General features: G+C 31.8%; 2 protein-coding genes across 2 annotated transcripts in view; one reads left to right on the forward strand and one right to left on the reverse strand.

Annotated features, from left to right (window-relative positions):
- Snap29 (Synaptosomal-associated protein 29kDa) overlaps positions 1 to 19,453 on the reverse strand; it is a 34,062-nt gene extending 14,609 nt beyond the window's left edge. Inside the window, exons 1-3 of the mRNA XM_085821085.1 lie at positions 19,339 to 19,453; positions 18,804 to 19,080; positions 7,484 to 7,585 (exon numbers count right to left, since the gene is read on the reverse strand). Coding sequence (XP_085677211.1) covers positions 7,484 to 7,585; positions 18,804 to 19,070 — 369 coding nt within the window. The 5' untranslated portion in view covers positions 19,071 to 19,080; positions 19,339 to 19,453. The remainder of the gene's footprint in view (positions 1 to 7,483; positions 7,586 to 18,803; positions 19,081 to 19,338) is intronic.
- Positions 19,454 to 19,723: 270 nt separating this feature from the next.
- The window catches only part of P5CDh1 (delta-1-Pyrroline-5-carboxylate dehydrogenase 1), a 68,256-nt gene continuing 66,472 nt past the window's right edge, over positions 19,724 to 21,507 (forward strand). Inside the window, exon 1 of the mRNA XM_035374287.2 lies at positions 19,724 to 19,953. Within this exon, the coding sequence (XP_035230178.2) occupies positions 19,895 to 19,953 (59 nt within the window). The 5' untranslated portion in view covers positions 19,724 to 19,894. The remainder of the gene's footprint in view (positions 19,954 to 21,507) is intronic.

Genomic DNA, 21,507 nt, shown 5'->3' on the forward strand with positions numbered 1-21,507 from the left:
AGGATAAATATTTTAATTAAAAAATTTTTGCTAAATGACAAAGAAATAAAACAGTCCAGCAGGGTTAATTCTGTACCACCGAGTAACCCGATTTTTATATCGGCTGAAACAATCTAAATCATACTAAAGATCATGTTTTTTTATACGATCTATAACGTGAGAGAAAAATTAGCTTCTTAAAACATTCTTTCTAAGAGGATTAATATAAAAGATTATATTTATATATATATTTTTAAAGCTGGGACTTGAACCAAACTTTTAAACTAAAGTTTAATTTACATGGTGGTTATAATTAAAGTTCCAACTTGAAATGGTCATAAAAGGAAAACTACCGTACCAAATGTTATCAAACTTGGGAATCATGTAAAGGAGGTTATGAGAATTTATTTTCAGCGAGGAAAAAATAGTTAAAAAAACTCATCACCAGGGGGAAAATGACGCTGTATACAAGATTCTTAAATGAAATAAGATACGAAAACATCTGCTTAAAATGTGTTTATATTTTCCGAAACGTGTTACAAAGCATGTTCAATGTAGCGTCTACCATTTTCCGAAAGCATGTTAAATCCTGTTACTGCATTCTCAACAGCAGCTCTTAGCATATCGGGAGGAATGTTACGGACATGTCAGTGTTTAACATTTTTCATTTCTGCCAAATTGTTTAGATTATCACCATAAACAGCGCTTTTGATAAAATCCCATAGCTAAAAGTTACAGAGGTTGAGGTCTGGTGGGAAGAGGGCAAGTGTTGGCGTATAAGACGTTCATTCGTGAAATGTTGCCTAAGTAACTGTGCGACACACGTGAGGTGGGGCCCAGCCGTGCATATAAATCGTAGTATCTAAAATGCCACGTTACTGCAGTTCATGTATCACGAAACATTTTAACATTGACTCTAAATGAGCTGCAATCACAGTAGTCCAGCTGTCGACTGTTCTTCAGAGAAAAATGGTTCAGTTATAAAACTAGCTGTCATTCCACACCAAATGGTGTGGAATGACTGCTATGCAATCGAATGCAGTAGGAGAATGCAATGGAACTAGATAGATAACATGAGGAATTTTTTTGGCCCAAATCAATTAAAAGCGTTTTGAATCAGTATTTTCATGTTTTAGGGCCGAATTCAGGCTTTAAAATTACAAATTAGCGATCTGTAAGAAAACGATTTCCAGATTGTACGCACTTGTGCGAGTGATTTGCGATCTCACATTTTCTAATCGCTAATTCGTGGTTTTCACGGACGAATTTCTCACTTACACGGATGACGCACTCGACGTTTATCGAATTTAAAGCCTTTAAATGGTAATTTTCTTACTTCAAAATTTCTTAAGGGTATGCAACATATTAAACCCGTGTAACAAAAGGTTAAGTTAGATTCCGACTCATATTTCGTTTAAAAATATTGCATACAGCACCATTTTCCCCCTGGTGGTGAGGTTTGGAACTTTTTTCGCGGAAAATAAATTCCTATGATCTCTTTTACACGATTACCAGGTTTGATAACATTTGATCCAGTAGTTTTTGTTTTATGACCGTTTCAATGTGGAACTTTAATTATAAACACCCTGTATATTATTAAATTTTAATTGAAGCTATGCGTTATATGTATACCATGCGTAAGATTTCCGCTTTTATAGAAAAAATAAAGAATCGAAGCAAATATACTTAGGATAATGGAACAAAACTGAAAAAAATTCCCCTCCCTCCGAAAATAAAATATTGAAACTTCAACCTTTAATTTATTGGATTATCGAAATATTCAATATGACCTATCTTCTAAGTCCTAGTTCCGACAACAATTCCGTCAAAAATTCTGAATTACTTAAGCTGATGTAAAAGATTTAGTATATATTCACTGTATGTTAGTAAAGTAATCAGAGTGTAATAAAAATAGATTATAGAATTTACGCTGATGCAACTTTTTTGTCTGACTGCATAACATGTAATGGAAGAGAAGGCTTGTAGAGATCTGTTTTTGACATGCCTCTTAAAGTAGATGTCATACTCCTTTTGTCTCTTCAATATCAAAAAACTTTCCTTTGAGAGGCAACTTTAGTTTTTGGGAAAGAAAAAAAATCACAAGAAGACAAATTAGAAAAACATGCAGGACGATTGAGTACACATACTTATTTTCGGAACACAAGCGGTTCTCCAACTGGTTATTGAATAATGAAAAGATGCATTATCATGCAATACAAAACATTTGGAATACGTTGTCTGACTGAAAACGTAAGATTAAAAGTCATCTGCTTAATTCACAACCATTTACAAGTCAACTAATGGGACAATTGCAGAATCATTTTGATCCTGAGCTTCTAAGACAAACCTTATATCACTGGATTTAAACACTTCTTTAATCTTCCGAGAACGTACCATCTTTAGCTCATATTCCAAGAATATTAAGTGAATACAATTATTGCAAAAGAAAATGAATATTCATTTGCACTACGGCTTGGTAGTTCTGCTTTTTGTGTCTAAGTATACAACAATACTTTAAATATTTACAAATAAAATATTAAATTGGAGATTTAATTGGAGCCTCACCAGTTGCCTAGCATTTGAAGATTGTTAAATACTAACTGTTTGTTGCAAAGTCTAACCCAGGGTTTTGCATGGTTGGTTTTCGTAGTTTTCTAGGTTCTCTTTACAAAGGTTCTCTATGAAAGCATCTTAACCAAATAGCTCCCATATTCTTTCTATGTAAAAATAACCAACTAACCTAGTTTAAGCGCGATTTCCAAATGAAGCTACTAGCAAAACCCGAATACTCATTAAAAATCATGTATCTTGCCAATCAGGAGTAACATGAAAGATACGGCGCCAATAATTGAATTGCTGTTACGGTACGCTGTTTTTAAATTTAGATGGTCATTCCTTAATTAAATAGCCCACTAGCGGCCGAGCGGTAAAGACGCTGAGCACTGGTAGTTCGGTCGGAAGTTCGAATCCCGCGAACGGGCTAGCTGCATGGGCATTTTAGTGGTTTTCCCCATGTGTAACGTGTATACGAGCCAGTTTACCTTAGAAAGTCCTCCACGAAGGCATCCCTCCCTTTAGGCAGATAGCCCTCGTGTGCTTTGCCATAATTAAATAATCCAATCCAATCCTTAATTAAATATAATTGATTTTTAACCTCTACTAGAGCTGACGGTAAAAATTGAAATGCAAATAAATAATATCGTGTGCAATCTTGATTAATATAAATTAAAAATTTTGCATAGAAAAATATTTGCATTCAGACAGAAAGTTTTTTGAAATATTTGCAATTACTTTATAAGAAGGATTTATTAATAACCGTAATAATTACTTATTATATTACTGATGATTAGGATTCAGTTCTTGACAATTACCTTCTAAATTAGAATTTTAAGGATATAATGAAAATAAGCTACGCACAAAAATACATTTTTACAGATTAAATTGACATTAAATACAAAAATACAGAATGTTGGGTGTCGTTTATATAATTATTCTTGCTTGTCCACAGAATCTGCTGACTTATCCAGCCATTAAGTAGCTGCAGATCATTTCTACATAACCATTGAACTTCCATTAATTCAGTCTCTACAGGGTTGTATGTTTATATCATAATTTGACTTTTATAAAAATGATTATTCAAAATCTTATATTTCTATAAAAATATACTATGCTTTAAAAATATGGATGATAGTATCAGCCGCTCTTTCAGCCACTTCAAAAGCAACAGTTTGTTTAGAAATACTAAATTATGCAGTTAATGTCATAAAATTCAAATAAATATCAAACGAAAATTCTCAGTTTTAGACAATTCGATTTAAACGAAGTAAAGTAGCAGACGATAAAACGCCGAAGGTAAAAATTTACTCTTACAAAAACTTACTCTTAAATTTTTTTAAAAAAAGAAAAGATACGAGAGAAATTAAAAAAAAATAGTTAAAAATTTGAATAATATCATCTATAATTTAAAAAATAGCCTTTCATATAGTATTAATAAATATTTATTACGCATCATTGAGGGAAAAAATGTCATACAATTAATTCTTCGTAAAATTTTACTTGAAGTATAAAGTTAAAATAGCTGTGGCAATTCAGTGTAACAAAAATCTATAGACCACATTTGGCGTTATTATCGCTCAAAAAAAAAAGGTGCCAAATTTCGAAACGCGAAATTATGTAAATTCGTGTATATCTTAGAAAATTTTGAATAAAAAAGTCTAATTTTTTGCAGATATGCTTAAAAATACACCTACTTTATGATGATGGTAAAAATTTTATAGGTTATAATTCAAAATTTTTTTCGAAAAATTTATAAAAATTATTTAAAAATAGAAATTTAAAAAATAAAACACAAAAAAAGGGTAAATTTTATTTGGAATGAACCTAAATTTCGAAATGTGAGAGAAAAAATAAAAAAAGTTTAGTAAAAAAAGAGATATTAATAAATATTTGCCAAATTCAATTAACATTGAGGAGCTAAAATTTTGAGAGCTAATATTTTAAAAACTACTCGTACGACTTTTACAAAACTTGGTATTATGGCATAATTTGAGTCGTAGAATCGAAATATGTAAAAAAATTGGTATGTTATTTCAGAAAAAATCCGATTTTGTGTCAAAATACGTATGTTAGAGTAGTGCTATATATAAATCTAATATATATCCTAAGTCGCGCTTTCGATACATGAAAAACGCAGTTTGAATTTTGTCAATCGGCCCAGTAGAACGGGAGATATAGCAATGTCCCTTTTTTTTTTTTTTTTTTTTTTGAGCAGTGTACATGTTTAATTTTGTCCTAGTTTGAATGATGATTAAGATTTATTATTCATAACTTAGGCAAAACAAGTGCATGACAAGTCTAAGTCATCAAATGTACTCAAAGGGTTAATATCCATTTGAAATCATGGAATTCACTGGAATGATATCAGTATGAAATTACAGCTTCAATTAACTCCAATTTATCATTCAGATACCTTTAAATTGATTTTCTGTGTCAGTATTATTCAAGTCATTTCAATTGATTGAGATTTGGTGAATGGGCATGCCATTTAAAAGAAAACCATCTACTATTTGCACTTTTTGGTATGACGTATTATCATCCTGAAAGATGCAAATCTTGTTTCAAAACATGTTAACAGCTGAAGGAAGCATTCTTTTTTTCAAGCACATAATATACTGGCCCACGTTCAATTTTCATTCTACTGTGTAAAGTCAACCCACTCCATATGCTGAGATAGAAGCCAACATCGTAATAGCAGTAAGATGCTTTACTCTAGCTATAGTGCAATAGTATGAATTAAATCTTTTGAAATGATGGCATCATACAAATGTGACTTTGTAACTGGATGTCAAAGGAAAGCATTCTCTCACCTCTAGATATCTTTACAGACCCATGTAGTTGCTTAAGCCTCTGCTTTTCATTAATGAAAGGTTTCTCCGCAGCTTTATGAGCCTGTAATCTATTTTCACTCAGTTTCTGATTTACAGTCCCCATCAGAAACATTAAATGAACAGCTTAAATGCCATTTATGCTTTAATTTTTCACAACTATCATCATCTTTTAAAGATAAACAAATAAGACTTTGGTCATCTTGTTCATTACTTTTCCCTGACCTTCTCTTTTTATGCCAATCTTCCAAATTTCTAGTTAAATTTGAAGTTATTAATGTACCTACTAACTGATGAATGACAACTACCATATTTCACAACTTTGTGTTCTCACTTTACAAAGCGTACGACATTTATTTCTCAAATTTAATTTGAAGATTCCGTAATTTAAATGAAATGTGTAGTCATTAGGCAAATTGTAAGATATTTATCTTTCAAATTTATTCAACAAACTTGGTGATTTAAAAGAAATGTATTGTCACCCAAAATAAAATATTTTTATCTTGCACACGTCTTGCCATTCTGAAAAGAATGCAGGTTATTTAATTTTACTCTCAAATTTAGTCTTTGTTATTGGTTAATGGTCTTCATCTCAATTATTATTAATTACTAGATGTACTTATTAAAATCATTACATTATTTCTTTCTTTTTTAAAATAACTATTTTAGATGGCTGCTGCAAAAGCAACTAGTTTATTAAACTATGAAAATATGATTATATGCTCAAACTACAAGTTTTCACAAGGTATTGCAGAATTTTTGCAACAAGCAATATACAGTCAAAAGTCGTTAATTCGGACACCCATAATCCGGACCTCAAAGGTAAAAACTTTCTGCGCATGCGCCGCGTTGACACATGCGCATAGGCCTTTAAGTGTGCGCGTAAGACCTTTACGACTGCACATATGCATGTGCGCAAGCGCAGAATACGTTTTCGTGTGCGCATTTAATGTATAACGGAGGGTATAAGCTAAAATTATCTAATTATCTATTTCAGTTAATGTTGATGGTTGTGTTGTTCCTTAATCTTCGAATTGGATGTGGCTTATTATTTTTTGCAGACTGTAAGAGCAATTTTATAAAAGTAAACTTGAACTTTCGATTATGTCAAATAGAATTTCCGATGCTGGAGCTCCCAAAGGATCTACAAAACGAAAGTGTTTCGATGTCCATCAAACAAAAAGTGGAATTGCTGCAAAAAATGGATAAAGACATGAAGAAGGTGACAGAGAGGTTAGTGAAAACGAAAAAATTTCGATTGACAAATTAGTCGGTATTCTCGGCACAGCAATTACGGGACTTGAACAGCGGAACTTTGTAACTGAACAAGAAATTATGTCTGTTTATAGAATTAAAGAGAAAGTATTATCACATAAAACGAAGTAACTTAAACAACTTACATTGAAAGAAATGTTTAACAAAGTAAACAAATAAATATTAAGCTTTTTTTTTTTTTTTTTTTTGTAAATTTTGATACCCTTTAGATCATAATTGTTCTTTATTTCATAAATTACGGTTTCATATTTTTAATTTTAGAATTTCTGCATGCCATCTTACGAGATTTAAACTGATGATCTATAATCCGGAAAAATCGATAATCCAGAATCGCCAAAGTCCCGACGAGTCCAGATTAACGACATTTGACTGTATTTACTTTTATATGTATTATAACTTTTATTTTCTATTGCATAATCTGCTGATTAAAATGCACTAAGATGATTTTTGAAGTATATTATTAAAGTACATGCATTTTTCTTATGCATATATTTGGAACAGGTGATTTAATTTTCATGTAGTAGCTATGAGTAGCTTTATAATGTGAGTTGTTAGCTGATGTTAATATATTAATATTTAGGCATATCATATTATGTATTATAAAACTTGCCTATCACAACAGAAGCACAGATCTAACACAAATTTAAATCTTTAAGAAGAAAAGGAAAGTCAAAAGTTCCCTTTAATGAATACAACATGTCTATTTAAAATTTTCGTCAATACCCAAATGAAAACAGAATGAAACCTTTTAGAGAATTTCTAGAACTTTTTTGAAAAAAATTGACTAGTTTCAGTTCCCCTCTTCTTCATTTTCTATAAAATAAATTATTGTAACAAATACTCACTTTTAAAGAATTGATATGCTTCTGACTTGTTCGCATTGTACTGTTAATTATGTCAAGATTTTCTTCAATATTTTTAAGCTGTTCTCTTTGCTTTACTAATTCCTAAAATAAAATTCAAAGGAGTTAATAACTATTAGAACAAGTAAAATTACATACAAATAAGCATAAAAGAACAAATAATTTTCAATAGCAAGATATATAATCTTCTTTTTTAATTCAAAAAATTCTTCGTTTGAAAAACTGTAAAGATGGCCAAAGAAAATTTTTTTTTCACCAATTCAAACATCAGCAATAACTAAGAATTGTTTTGTGGGGGGTACGATAGGCAGATTCTATTTTTTTCTTTAGAATAGTTGTCTTTAATACTTTTCAGCTTCATATGATACAAATTAAGGCATCGTTTTATTTGTAATATTACTCCAACAAGCCCTTTCTCACAGAATTTACATGGTATTTTTTTCAAATAAACTCAGTCACTTTGATCTCTTCATCTTAAGCCATTTCCTATCCTCAACTTCCATCAGTTTTGAATTGGATTGAATTGTTTTATGGCAAATCACACATTTACCTATGCCTTCATGAAGGGCTTTCTACGGGAAACTAACTAGTTTATATTCACATTACATATAGGAAACATTAAAAGAATGCACATGCAGCCAGCTGTTGCCAGAACTCAAACTAATCTGTTCAATGGTCTTAGTCACTCAGCTATACTCTCTTCAATAGACTGTCATCATTTTGGGGAAAACGAATAATCTGAGTCTCAAATTTAAGACTGTATGATCAAAAACCTTCCAATGAAATTTTTTCAACAGTCAAAATTGTGACTGCAAGTTTTATTAATGCGTAATTATGCATTCATTACAACAAACACTATGAAGAAGTGTACTGCACCTACAATTCTGAATAGCATAATATTTATTGGAATAAACATCAATATTCAGGCCTTCTCAAGGAAACAGAAAAGTGATGGGGAAGATTGAGTGGTTATAAGAATTTGTGTATATCTTTTTTATGTCACAGCATAAACACCTCCCCACCAAAAAAAGGTACTATTTCCGTGGTATATAGTAAGTCTCCCCTCTTATTAAAATATAATATATATTCATTGATAGTGGCCATCCAAAACTTACAATATGGGAAGTATGCACTGATATTTATCACTGCTTTGGGACCTATCTTGCATAAATCTACTGTACCTGTATATGATAAGATGCTCTATTTGCTAAGCATCTAGAATTAAATTATCGGAATATGGCAAAGCACATTCAATCCATCTGCCTAAGAAAAGGGTTGCCTTCTTCAAGGACTTTTTAAGGGAAACTGGCTCTTATTTACATCAAACTTGGGAAAAACCACAAAAACCAACCATGCAATCAGTCCATTAGCTTGATTGAACTCAGATAAAACTCCCAGTATTCAGCAGTCAAAACCAGAGCATGCTTTAAGGATTATTTTAGAATCTAGCAATTTCTACAATACCTTTGCAAAGCTTTCAATATATTCTTGGTAGTAAATTGTAACTACTTGCCAGAGACTAAATTATGGGATAATTTCTGGTCACATTAATTTTTTTTAAATCAAAACTATATTTTATCATACTCTAAAAAATTATAGCAGGTTTAAATCCTTATTTTGCAATATATGATTCAATTATTTATTCAACGGGAATTTATTAAAAAAATACCCAATGCTAGTTTAATTTCTGTAACACAATAACCTTAATTTTTATATTTTTTGGACAGATTTTTGTCAGTCTTAAAATTTTAATTCATTTCCTTTTATTACTTCAATGGATCAGCATAATTACTGAAGGGGATATGAGTTTTTTTTTTCTACTGCATTAAAATAGTTCAGAAGAGTATATCAAATTATTTATGGAGATATTGGTAAAATCCTAGTATACAGTGCAGCCTTGGCGCGATTTTGAAAATTATCGCCAACACCAAAAATGATCCAAAGAACGTCTATATATGTACTATATACTATATACTATGTGTGTACATACATAGTATATACACTATATATATAGTATATACTATGTATAACCATATATATTCTTTGAATGACCTGTTTACTACTCATCGTATATGTCGCGTTTTTACTGTTCATCATAAAGTCGCCAAAAGTAGCCAAATCCCGTGTGCACCGGATACTAGGATTAAAACGAGATATTTTATGCTTAAGCGGCTAGTTCTTGATAAATACTGTTTTACAGCATTAATACTTAACAATTTATCATAGTAGCACAACGATGTACTGTAGCCATGACATTTCAGTCAAAATTAAATATTGGATGCAAGTTGGTGATTTAGGCAACTTTTCTAAAAAAAAAAAAAAGACTGCTAAACTATCAGTATTTATTGTATATCGGCAAGCATTATCAACATATCAAACTTTAACAATTTCAAAAACAGATTTTAATTATTAAATAATTAATAAATTAATTTAATTATTAAAAATAATCATGATGCAAAACAATAAAATCATAAAATTGTACAAATTCAGCACTGTGCACCAATCAGGATCATGAACAACTAAAGTAAAGTTAACAGAATAAAATCATTTTCTCACAATAAAGCTGTCAAATTTGGCATACATCTAAATACATTTAGCTTAAATTTCTTTTTAACATTAAATCTCTATTCATCGGAAAATTCCTTACTTTATCTCCATGAGGATCTTTACTTCTGTTTATCTATATTACTAACGCTCTATCTATTCTCCAGATGTTTTATTATGCGCAGAGGGGGGAATCAAATGCACATGCGTAAAGCCTACAAGAAAACGGAGGTGGTTTTGAGATCCGGATTTTAGATCATTCTGAATAAGTCGAGATTTCGGATTTTGTACTGTAGTAGCCAAAATGTGTTGGCTCATCAATAGAATGAATAATGTAATTTTTATCTTGGATCAAATTGAAAATTTCTGTACATTTTCTATTGCTTGCACCAGGGTTCCAACATTGATGTTTCAAATTAAAGTCCCCTCCAACAAGGGAGGGATAATTATAGTCAAGAAGACGTTCAATTTCTGACATAATTGGTCTATTGTTTGGAGGACAATAATAAATTTAACCTGTTTAATTTCTATTTTAATAGAATTACTCCCAAAAGAAGTAGATTGGTTTTATTTAAGTTAGTGCTGTATGCTTCTTTCCAAAAATAAGAGATAATTCCACCTCCTCATCCTGTATTTCGATCAGTTCAGAAAGTAGCATAATTTGCATGTAGCACTTCGTTTGCAGGTTGTAAATGAGTTTCCTGAATTAAAATAATGTCAGGTTCCAATTCAAGAATTAGAACATCAAATTCATCCTTTTTATTGTTTAAGCTATTTGTATTCCAGGAAATAATTTTCATGCTTCTCATATTAAATGTAACTGCAGACTTTATCTATGATGATCTTTATCTCTGACTATATCTTTATCTATGGTGCTGATTTTGTCAATAAGAGATTTTTTTTTTTTTTTCCCATTTCTTTTAGGCCTTTGGTTATTGTTGTCCATATAATTTTTAAGGAACCAAGGTTGAAAATTTCAGAGAGTGAATAATTTGCTTCTTAGGGTTCAAAGATGTGTGCATTTTGATTGACATTTGAATATTGAATTTCTAATTCTGTGTTGAGGGGAAGGAAATCGGTTGATCTTTACTGTATGGTACCCCTTGGTTTCTGTCTGAAAAAAATTGCCAAGTGGTATCGGTTGTTTGTGAAAGCTGGCCCACTGTGTGGAATAGGTTTTTCGGTAACCCTAATGTTGATAATATTGGCAAAACTAGCCTTGAGAAAATTGTGGTTTTTTTTCATTAAAAAGGGGTTATTTCTGCGAATATCGCCAAACATGTGATAAATTTAGATTTTGGCTGTTTTTTGTAATAGTAACCCTTTTGTATGGACCGGATTTGGTTTTCAGTTGCTGTGTTTGCTTGGACGTGCGTGGTATGGTCTTGGATTTTTTAACTTGCTATTATTTTGCTGTGGGTACCATCATTTGAACAAGTCTGAGATGGTTAAGAGGATGAATGTTGATTAAAAGCGGATGAGCCAAAGCGACCCAAAATTTAATTCAACTGCTTACATGGAGGATGAAAGAGATGGAGGCAGGAAGTATGAACGTATGCACATGAAAAAAAAAGTATGTTAAAAAATTGACATTTCATTTATTTATTCACTTCTGAGTGTTAATTTTTGTTAAAAGATTTGTTGTTTAATGTTTTTATGTTAGGAAATATATATTTTTGGTCATTTATTACTCTGTTTGTGCATTTTTGGTTATTTGTTCGTCTCCGAGTGTTACGACAAAGGTGAATTTTTTCTGGTTAACATGATAGCTTTAACTTTGTTTTAGCTTCCTGATTTTGTTTAGGTGAAAATAGATTGATGTATACATGGACAAAGTTAAGGCAGTGCGCAATGTCAATGGAAACACGTTGCAGGTTTATTTTTATTGACTGAACAGTTTTTGGGTTCATGGTTTCCTCCACAGCATGTACAAACCCAATCTCGTACACAAAAGCGAACTATGAAAAAATTGCCAACATTAATAACACTGTGGAAGGCCAGGCTTCCATTTTAAATATTTGGCAGAAACATTTATATGTCCGATCTGTTTTAAGTCAAAGATTTTCATAGCACAGTCCATTTCAGGTATGTGAATTAACCCGTCGTTACTCGTGCCGGCTTCCGAGGCCTGATCAGTCTGTTAAAGCTATGTAAACTCTACTCCTTAATACTGAAATGGACCACACTGAGTCTAGCTGAGTTTAAGGTGACCTTTGACACAAAGGATGCATTTCCGGAATTTTGTTTTATTCTGTTCGGAGAAAAAGCCATTTTTTGGGTTGATGCCCAGCGTGAGTAAATGTGTTTCTAATTTTGAGTTTGAAGTGCATTGAGTTCGATGAAGAAATTGAACGCTTACATACTTTGCTAGATGAAGTATCAATCGATGATGATTTATTGTCTGATTGCAATGAAAGGTTTAGTGAAAATAACACATTATCTGAAGAAGAAATCCAGTCTGATGGAAGAGGAGGCTACTGGTTCTAATTCAGTTGTTTGTTTTATTGGAAAAGATGGAAATATAATTTGGAAGAAAACAAAATTTCATCAAAATGTTCAAACTTTATTGCAAAATATTATTTCAAGGTTGCCTGGAAATGTTGGAGTGGCAAAAAACGTTAACTTCTCCTCTTGAGTCTTGGAGTTTATTACTAGATGAAAATATCTTGAATATGATCGTCACCTGTACAAATACAGTCAAAAGTCGTTAAGTCGGACACCCATAATCCGGAACGATCTATAATCTGGATCTCAAAGCTACAAACTTTCTGCGCATGCGTCGCGTTGATGCATGCACATAGGCGTTTGTGTGTGTGCGTAAGACCTTTACAGCTGCGAATATGCATGTGCACATGCGCATAAAACGTTTACGCATGCGCGTTTAATGCATAACGGATGGTTTAAGGTAAGCTAAAATTATCTAATTCAGTTAATTTTGTAGATTGCGTTGTTCCTTAATCTTCGAATTGGATCCGGCTTATTATTTTTTGCAGACTGTTAGAGCAATTTTATAAAAGCTTGAACTTTCGATTATATCAAATAGAATTTCCGATATATATTTGTCAATATGTAAAGGATCCTCAAAGCGAAAGTATGTTTCGAAATCCGAAATCTGTTTATCAATTTCACGCTGCTCTGCGGCGGGGGGAGGGGGGGAAGCCGCAGCGTGCAATGAATTGGAAGTTGATCTGTCAGCACTATCCTTATCTTCACGGCAGATGTTTTTACTTTATTTGGCTTATAATTCCTTACTAAATGTAGTATTTCATCTCGATGTACTCCATCTTTGATATGATTTAAAGCAAGTTCCTCGTCATTAGAATTTGCTTCCGATAGTGAAGAAAGTGACACAGAGGTTATTGAAAATGAAAACATTTCGATTGACAAATTAGTCGGTATTCTTGATACAGCAATTATAGGACTTGAACAGCGGAACTTTGTAACTAAACAAGAAATTATGTCTGTTTAATAGATAAAGTAAACAAATAAATATTAAGCTTTTCCTTTTTGTAAATTTTGATACCCATTAGATCATAATCGTTCTTTATTTCATAAATTACGGTTTCATATTTTTAATTTTGTAATTTCTGCATGCCATCTTACCAGATTTAAACTGATGATCTATAATCCGGAAAAAATCGATAATCCTGAATCGCTGAAGTCCCGACGAGTCTGGATTAACGACTTTTGACTGTATATATATTTATACTATCATTGAAAACTTTCAGAGAGAACCCGATGCCAAAAGAACAAAACTCTCTGAAATTAAAGCTGTTATTGGATTACTATATTTATGTGGTATACATAAATCATCCCATATGTATGCAAGAGATTTATGGAGCACTGATGGAATAGAAATATTTCATAGGACCATATCCCATAATCGTTTGTTTCTTACGAGATGCATAAGATTTGACAATGTTAGAAACAGGAAAATGAGAAAAGAATGCCCCAATAAGGTATGTATTTGACTCATTTGTGCATAATTGTCAGAAGTTTTACACAGCTGGATAATTTGTTACATTTGACAAAAGACTTAAAACCATTTAGAGGACACTGTTCATTTCGACACTACATGCCAAAAAAAGCCAGGTAGGTTACGGAATAAAGAATTTCAGTGTTAGTTGATGCAAGAACTTCCTTTACATGTAATTTAGAAGTATATGCAGGTACTCAGCCCCAAGGTCTGCATCATGTAAATAATTCAGCAGATGAAGTCGTCAAAAGGTAAACAAAAAAGTTAAATTCTGGGAGAAATGTAACAGTTGACAACTAGTATACTAGTTATGAACTTGCAAAATATCACCTTCAGAAGTGGCATTACTCTAGTGGGCACACCATAAGAAAGAACAAAAGGGAAATACCGAAAGAGCTTACAAACAGTAAAAATCGTAAGGTGCATTCATCCTTGTTTGCATTCCAAAAAGACATGGCTTTATTGTTGTATGTTCCTTAAAAAAAAATAATAATAACAACCTCTTATCTACAATGCATAACGACGACATTATTGACCAAACAACAGGCGAGGCTAAAAAAAAAAAAAAAAAAAACTGAAATAATAACATTTTATAATTTGACAAAAGGAGCTGTTGATGTGGTGGAACAAATGCCAGCAGCGTATTTATTCAACTGCAAGAATCGGCAAAAGACAGCCAATGATTCTGTTCTTTACACTGTTACATACTGATGCAATCAAAGCTCAAATATTAATCCAATGCTCAAAACATCCATCCTTACAGCACAAGGCACAGTGTATGCTTGAAAGATCTTGCAACAGATTTGCTGAAAGAATACACAGCAGAAGGTACACTGTACCATGTAATTATTAATTACCTTAATTATTTAGTTCTGAGACGATGTAGTTAGTGTTCGTTGTAATTCGTAAGCCTTGAATTACAACTTCAAGCACTTTTTCATCTGGTAATAGGAACATGAGTGCTTTTAATTTTGCTTCTTCAACAATTTTGCAGGCATAACAATGTGTGTCTACACCAGGAGGTTCTATATGTAATTTTTCACCTTTCAGGGTCTCGGTAATTTTTTTGCCAGTTTGTTTGCTTAAATTAGCAAGAAATTCATCTGCTTTGGTAGCATTATCCACAACAATGGGTGGAACTTTATTGCTGTTACGAGATTTACTTTTTCCCGATCTTTTGGTCTCCAAGGGTTTATTTTTATTTATTTTGGATGTAGCGATATTTTTAGCTTGCTGGCTAGTGGACGGTTCGACATTGTCTTCTGGTTCTTCAAGCTGCATGATGTCATCATTAGCTTCTAAATGTTGGAATTTATTTTTGATTTTAATATTACTATCTTCATTTTCACTGTCTGAAGAGTCAGTAGATGGTTTATGATGTTGCTTTCTTTGTTTAGAAAAAGCTCCCCCATTTTGTATTGATTCGCAAAATTGTTTTAGGTCTTCAATTTGTTTCTGAAGTTGATCGTAAGCTCGTTGATAGTTTGAGCAGCTTGAGCATTTTCTTGCTAAGTGTTTTCGCCAATAAGAAATGTAGTTCTTTAGGTTTTTCTGTTGGGAATTCAGATGTTTGACTCGGGGCATTTTGGTATCAAAGATAACTTGTCTAGTTGATGTGACACCGTTAGAGTAATTTTATTACTTAATATATGATAAGTTGTGGTTTGGAAGGAACAGTTGCAGAATTGTTGTTAGGTGTATCAGGTGAGGTAGTAAAATTGTTCATGTTCGATGTATGCTGCACAGTCATACGATCTAACTGAAAAGAAGACTGGCATCCCTAGATGTTATGCACACCTAGGAAAAGAAGAAAAATAAAAGAAGTTATAAGCCACTAAAAGACCCAAAATCTTTTCTGTAGACTTGGAAATCTCATAAGACCTCTGACTAAAGACAACAAACACTTCAGCTTGGACAAAACAGGTGAGATTATGCAATCTTTAGGGAAAGCCGCAAGAGCAGGCGGCCATACTAGGAATCAATCACAGCAGCAGGCGCAGTTGTTCAATCGTAGTTCAGCAGTGAACAGCAGCTATACTGGTGGCGGGAAAAATCCAAAAGTCGATATGCAGACGATCGTAGTGAAAACTCAAAGTGGGAGACGCAGACGATACAACCAGCTCGAATCGCCCAAAGACCCACAAAAGAATGAATGATGCATTTAAATACACATGGATTAGGCACTTCTGAATTACATCGTCAAACGTCCAAGTAGCGCAATTTAGCACCAATTATAGACAAATATACCCTTTAGAATTCCATTGTATAATTGACAAACGTAGCCAAAATTTTCACCGATGGTCGTCAGAATACATAACTACCACCTTATATTTGTGATTTCATTAATCACTATCCAGCAGCTGCAAAGCTTTAAATATCAGCTATATAGAATCTTTTGCTTGATATGAAATAAAAGACATCAGTTCTTAACACCCAACTACTCATTAAAAGACCATATTTCTTGAAAATATATGTAACACAATAAAACACATTATGCTGTATATCACAATTATAAATCCTTTTCATATTAATATAGTCACAAAACCAAGATACACTCAAAACTGCTTTTGTGTGGTACTAGTAGTCATATTATCAGAATACTACCGCACACAAAAAAAGACTGCACAAAAACAGGTTTAAGCGTAGTGAAGTTATGGCTCTAGTGTATAATTGTGCCCCTTCGATTATCGACATTTTTTTGTAAAATTTTGGCGATGAAATCTCATTTCTGTTTACCATGATAGTTTAACTTTGCTTTAGCCCCCTGATTTTTTTTTAATAAAAATAAATTGTACATGGTTAATTTAAATTTAAAGCTGTGCACAATGCCTAGTTTGTGCAATTCTGTGATGTTTTTTAAGTGAAAACAGATCGATGTGTACATGGACACAGGTTTATGCAGTTCTTTGATTTCTTATTTTGCTTTTGTGTAGCGGCCATCTTGAAATTGCGTCTTCGTGGCTCCGAACTTGGCGTCAAAAAAGAATCGCCAAAAAACAAGGGGCACCCAATTGTAAACTTTTACCAACGCTATTTCGAAGAGAGAAGTTAAGAACTTTTACTTCATTAAATAAGCTCAAATAGATAACATTCTATATATATTTTGATACAGATAAATTAATTTTAGTTATGCCAAAGAGGCAGTTTCTTCAATGATAAAACAAAAAAAAAAAAAAAAAAATATGGTACAACTCTGATATACGCCCTAATTTCACCAAATGTGGCAATATGTGTTCTGCGCTGGTTTTTGGTGCAATTGCGTGTTGTAGGGCAACCCTGTTGACATTGAAAAATCTTTTGCTGGAGCTCGTTGTTTCCCTTCATGCTTGTTGGTTCGCGTCTGTGTCTCAGAAGGTGCAAGTTGTTGAATTGAAGTTCGACAAAAGGAAATATCATTGTGGCCATCCTGTTGAGCGGCAGTGGGTATTAGGAGGTGTGGAAAGAGGGTCTGGAGGATTATTTTTAGTGGCTGTGCAAGATGGAAATAGGGATTTGTGATTTTATTTATTCATGAACCATAGTATCAATTTTCTGGATAGTGTGTCTGCCTGTCATATAAATATGATAGTGATTACGTGTCGGCATGTTAATGGCGGTATGAAATTGGTATTTCTGCTGTTCGAAAAGCATTAATTCATGGTAAGTGCATTTTATTTTATTCTTATTTTGTACAATGTTATGTTCATTGCTTGTTTAATATGAATTTCTGTCATTATTGTTTTTTTAATTGTTTGAAATTTATTTTAGTTAATTTTGTTGATTAGTGCGTTTTGTTGATTGTGCAATTCGTAGATATTTTTTAGAGTTGAAACAGAACGCTGTGTACATGGTATTCTTTGAAATTTATTGTTATGTTAATTTATTAAAGCAAGGTGTGCGGAGTTTGTAGATTCGTTTGATGCCTAAATTGTGCAATTCGCAGATGTTTTTTTAAATTTAAACAGGATGCTGTGTACATGGTATTCTTTGAAATTTATTGTTGTTATGTTAATTTATTAAAGCGAGGTTGTGTGTAGTTCATAGATTCTTTCGTTGCCTAGATTGTGCCATTTGTAGATTTTTAAGTTAAAATATATCGCTGTGTACATGGATTCTTGTCAAATATTTTTGGTTAGAAACTTTACGTTTTTGCTATCTAAATTTTTTGTTTTTGTTTCGGATTTTTAGCTTAAATTGTGTGTTCAAAGCGTGGAGTTTCTCGCCAAAAATGTTTGGGTAAAATCCTAGTATATGGTGCAGCCTTGGCGTGACTTATCGCCAACACCAAAAATGATCCAAAGTACGTCTATATATAAACTATACACACATAGTATATGTATATACAGACATAGTATATATACTATGTTTAACTGTATATTTTCTTTGAATGAGCGGTTAACTACTCATCGTATATGTCCCGCTTTTACTGCTCATCATAAAGTCGCCAAAAGTAGCCAAATCCTGTGCGCACCAGAAACTAGGATTAAACCAATGTTTGGCGAGAAATTTGGCGACTTCAGGGCGCACATCAGAGTAGTTCCAAAAATACATTTGTTTCATCATTTTGTAATAACTATTTTAATAATGCGAATATCAAAAGCTATTTAATCAAAAACAGTTAATATTACCTTTCATAGTTATGACAACTACATTTCCCCATACCCAGAATTATCCTACAATTTTCAGAAATTTCGGAAGTGCTTTTAAACTTTTAGATAGTTTTCTGAAACGTCAATAAAAAAATGTCGTTTACCATTTTATTTTTGACATACACATTAAAAAAATCAATTTAGAATTACTTACCTCAGCAGTAAGTATACCAACTTGTTCCGATTCATGTAGAAGACCAAGAGAATTATTTGTGCTTTGCAATGTCCTTTCTTCTATACGTCGACGTTCTTCTAACAACTGCATTCTTCTATTTTCCCATTCACTTTGTTCACGTCCTAAATTATTATTTGCTAGCATATAACCAGACTGTCCCTGCCGAGGATGGTTCAAAAATTCAAAATCATCCACTTCTTCATCATCATCCTGAAACGGATTTGAAGATTTCTCCTGTTTGGCCATATATATAATACTGAAATCGATAATCACAAAATTAAGAAATCCTTAGATAACTAAGTCAGCTGCAAATGAAATAGAAAAAGCAACTGCGATTTCTTTAACCTCTTGAATCAGTAATACAAATAAAATACGACACATTGAACTAACTTCATGTCAAGGCTGAATAGATAAAGTCGCAATTTAACAATCACTCTTCACTATGACGCTGGCAAGTTACGTACTAAGAATAAAAAGATTTAAAAAAAAAAAAATTTAAAGAAAAGTGACTCACCAATTTGCTTCTAAATAGCAATTTTGGGGTGAAGTGAAGTTTAGAAATTTTTCAGCTGCTTTTTATTTCTCTATTAACAATATCTGAAATAAATATACAAATCGATATAAAGTTTTAAAAAATGCATATATTCAAAAAGTATAATAAAAGTATAAGACACAATTTCTTAAATTGTTTAAAAATATTTCCAAAGTATATTTTAAAGTATATTATTAAAAATATACCAAAAAGTGTTTTAAAAAAGTGTAAAATCAATCATATATAAATTTATAGTATAAAATTATTGCACGATTTTATTGTTTTAATTCCTGAATTTGGCATTTTCATTTATTACTGTTTTCATATGTTAATTTTCCAGATGCTTGATGTAGCAACCAAATTGACGTACAAATAGGTAGTCTGCTATTGCTGCGCTAGTCGCGTAAATGAAAACTTTCGCATTTTAAGGAACTTTAAATTGCCGGGCAAAACTTTCTGTTGCTTGAAAAATTATTCGCCATAGCATAAAAATTAAAATTTAAGCTAGAGTATTATTTTAATTAGTAGCTTAAAAAAAATGTTACGTTTTTCCGAATATTTTTTGAAGTCACCTATCATTGGGATTTTGAAAAAAAGGTGTGTTCCTTATTTATATAGACGCCTCTAAATTGATTAATTATAATACAGTAATAACTTTTAGTCGTATTTTTTGTTATACTGTGTGTTTGCTATGTAGGAGAAAAAAACGACTTCTTAAATTTATATTTTAGCTATAAAAGTTATTAAATAAATAAAGTTTTAATTACTATCAGACAAATTGCATTTTACAACCTTTATTTTGTGTACATATAAAATTTTAAATTATAGCTATAACAGATTAATATAATATTTAGTTGTAACAAACAAAATAATGATTTTAGTATTTATTGTTTTATTAATATGTTGCATTTTCTTTCCCTAAAATAATAAACTGTAGCTAGACAGAATATCTGCTGAAATATATATCTCAAATTATTTTTATTTTGTGCACGCAAAATATCTTATTTTTTTGTTAGCATCTTACTATCAATGTTTATCAATATATAAATCATTTTTAATTTCTTAATATTCTGTATTGAAAACCCTTTCCCTCCCATATATGTAATGGTAGGGTGCTTTAGATTATTTTCCACCAATTAGGTAGACATTGAAAACATTTCTCTATTTCAGTCACAGGCCTAGTAAGGTAATTATATAAAAAGCATGCTGAGTTAATGCTTTTTTTTTTCTTCCGTGTATATGTAATGGTAGAGTGCTTTATATTATTTTCCACCAATTAGGCAGACATGGAAAACATTTCTTTATTTCAATCACAGGTCTAGTAAGGTAATCACAGGTAGCTGTAGCAGGGTTGGTTGCCAAATTTTCGTCAAAAAATCGCCAAGTTACCATAATCCGAAGATTAACCGATTGAGCATCCAGATCAGAGAACAACAACTAAATACTATATGAAATTTTAATTATTCTGTGTTCTTCATTCAGATTTCCTACTCATGTACTCACATTTCAATTACATAAAGTTACAATATCTTGAAAACATATAATATCAAATTCATTGGAATGTTTTCATTTGAAATAGTAAATATAGATTTTAATGCATTTTGAGAATGCATTCTATCATGTATTCCTTGAAATAAGTATGTTGCTAAAATAACATATCATTATTAATATCCATCTGAAACATACTTTATAAAAATGAAATTTTAACTTTTTAAATTTCCATCTTGAAAAGCACTTTTCAGAAACTCTTTTATATGAGCGTCAAAAGAATTACCAGCAGCACATCTTAGCCTTAAACACCTTTAAAAATTACAGTGAAACCTTGGTTCATAAATTTAATTCATTCCTTAACCTGACATTACTCATGCAGGGTATGAAATACCCACCACCCACAATTTAATATTCCTTTCTAATGTTTTTTGGGAAATGGATGAGTTTTTGTATAGCTGACTCTAAGGTCATAAACCTTGAAGGAGAAGTAACCTGTTGCCAAATTCTAAGAATAGTTTTTCAGATATCACCTCGGCAGGTGTTTTGTACTCTGCACAAGTATTTATGTTATTGTTCTGAGTATGCAAAGAAGCTTTCAAATTGTATTTCAAAAAAGTGTTGCTTCTTCTTTGGGAGCTTAGTATCTTCTTATCCCTCTTG

This window comes from Stegodyphus dumicola, chromosome 7, assembly GCF_044657685.1.
Source record: "Stegodyphus dumicola isolate Sdum_Otavi_A_Nest chromosome 7, ASM4465768v1".
NCBI classification, from domain to species: domain Eukaryota; kingdom Metazoa; phylum Arthropoda; class Arachnida; order Araneae; family Eresidae; genus Stegodyphus; species Stegodyphus dumicola.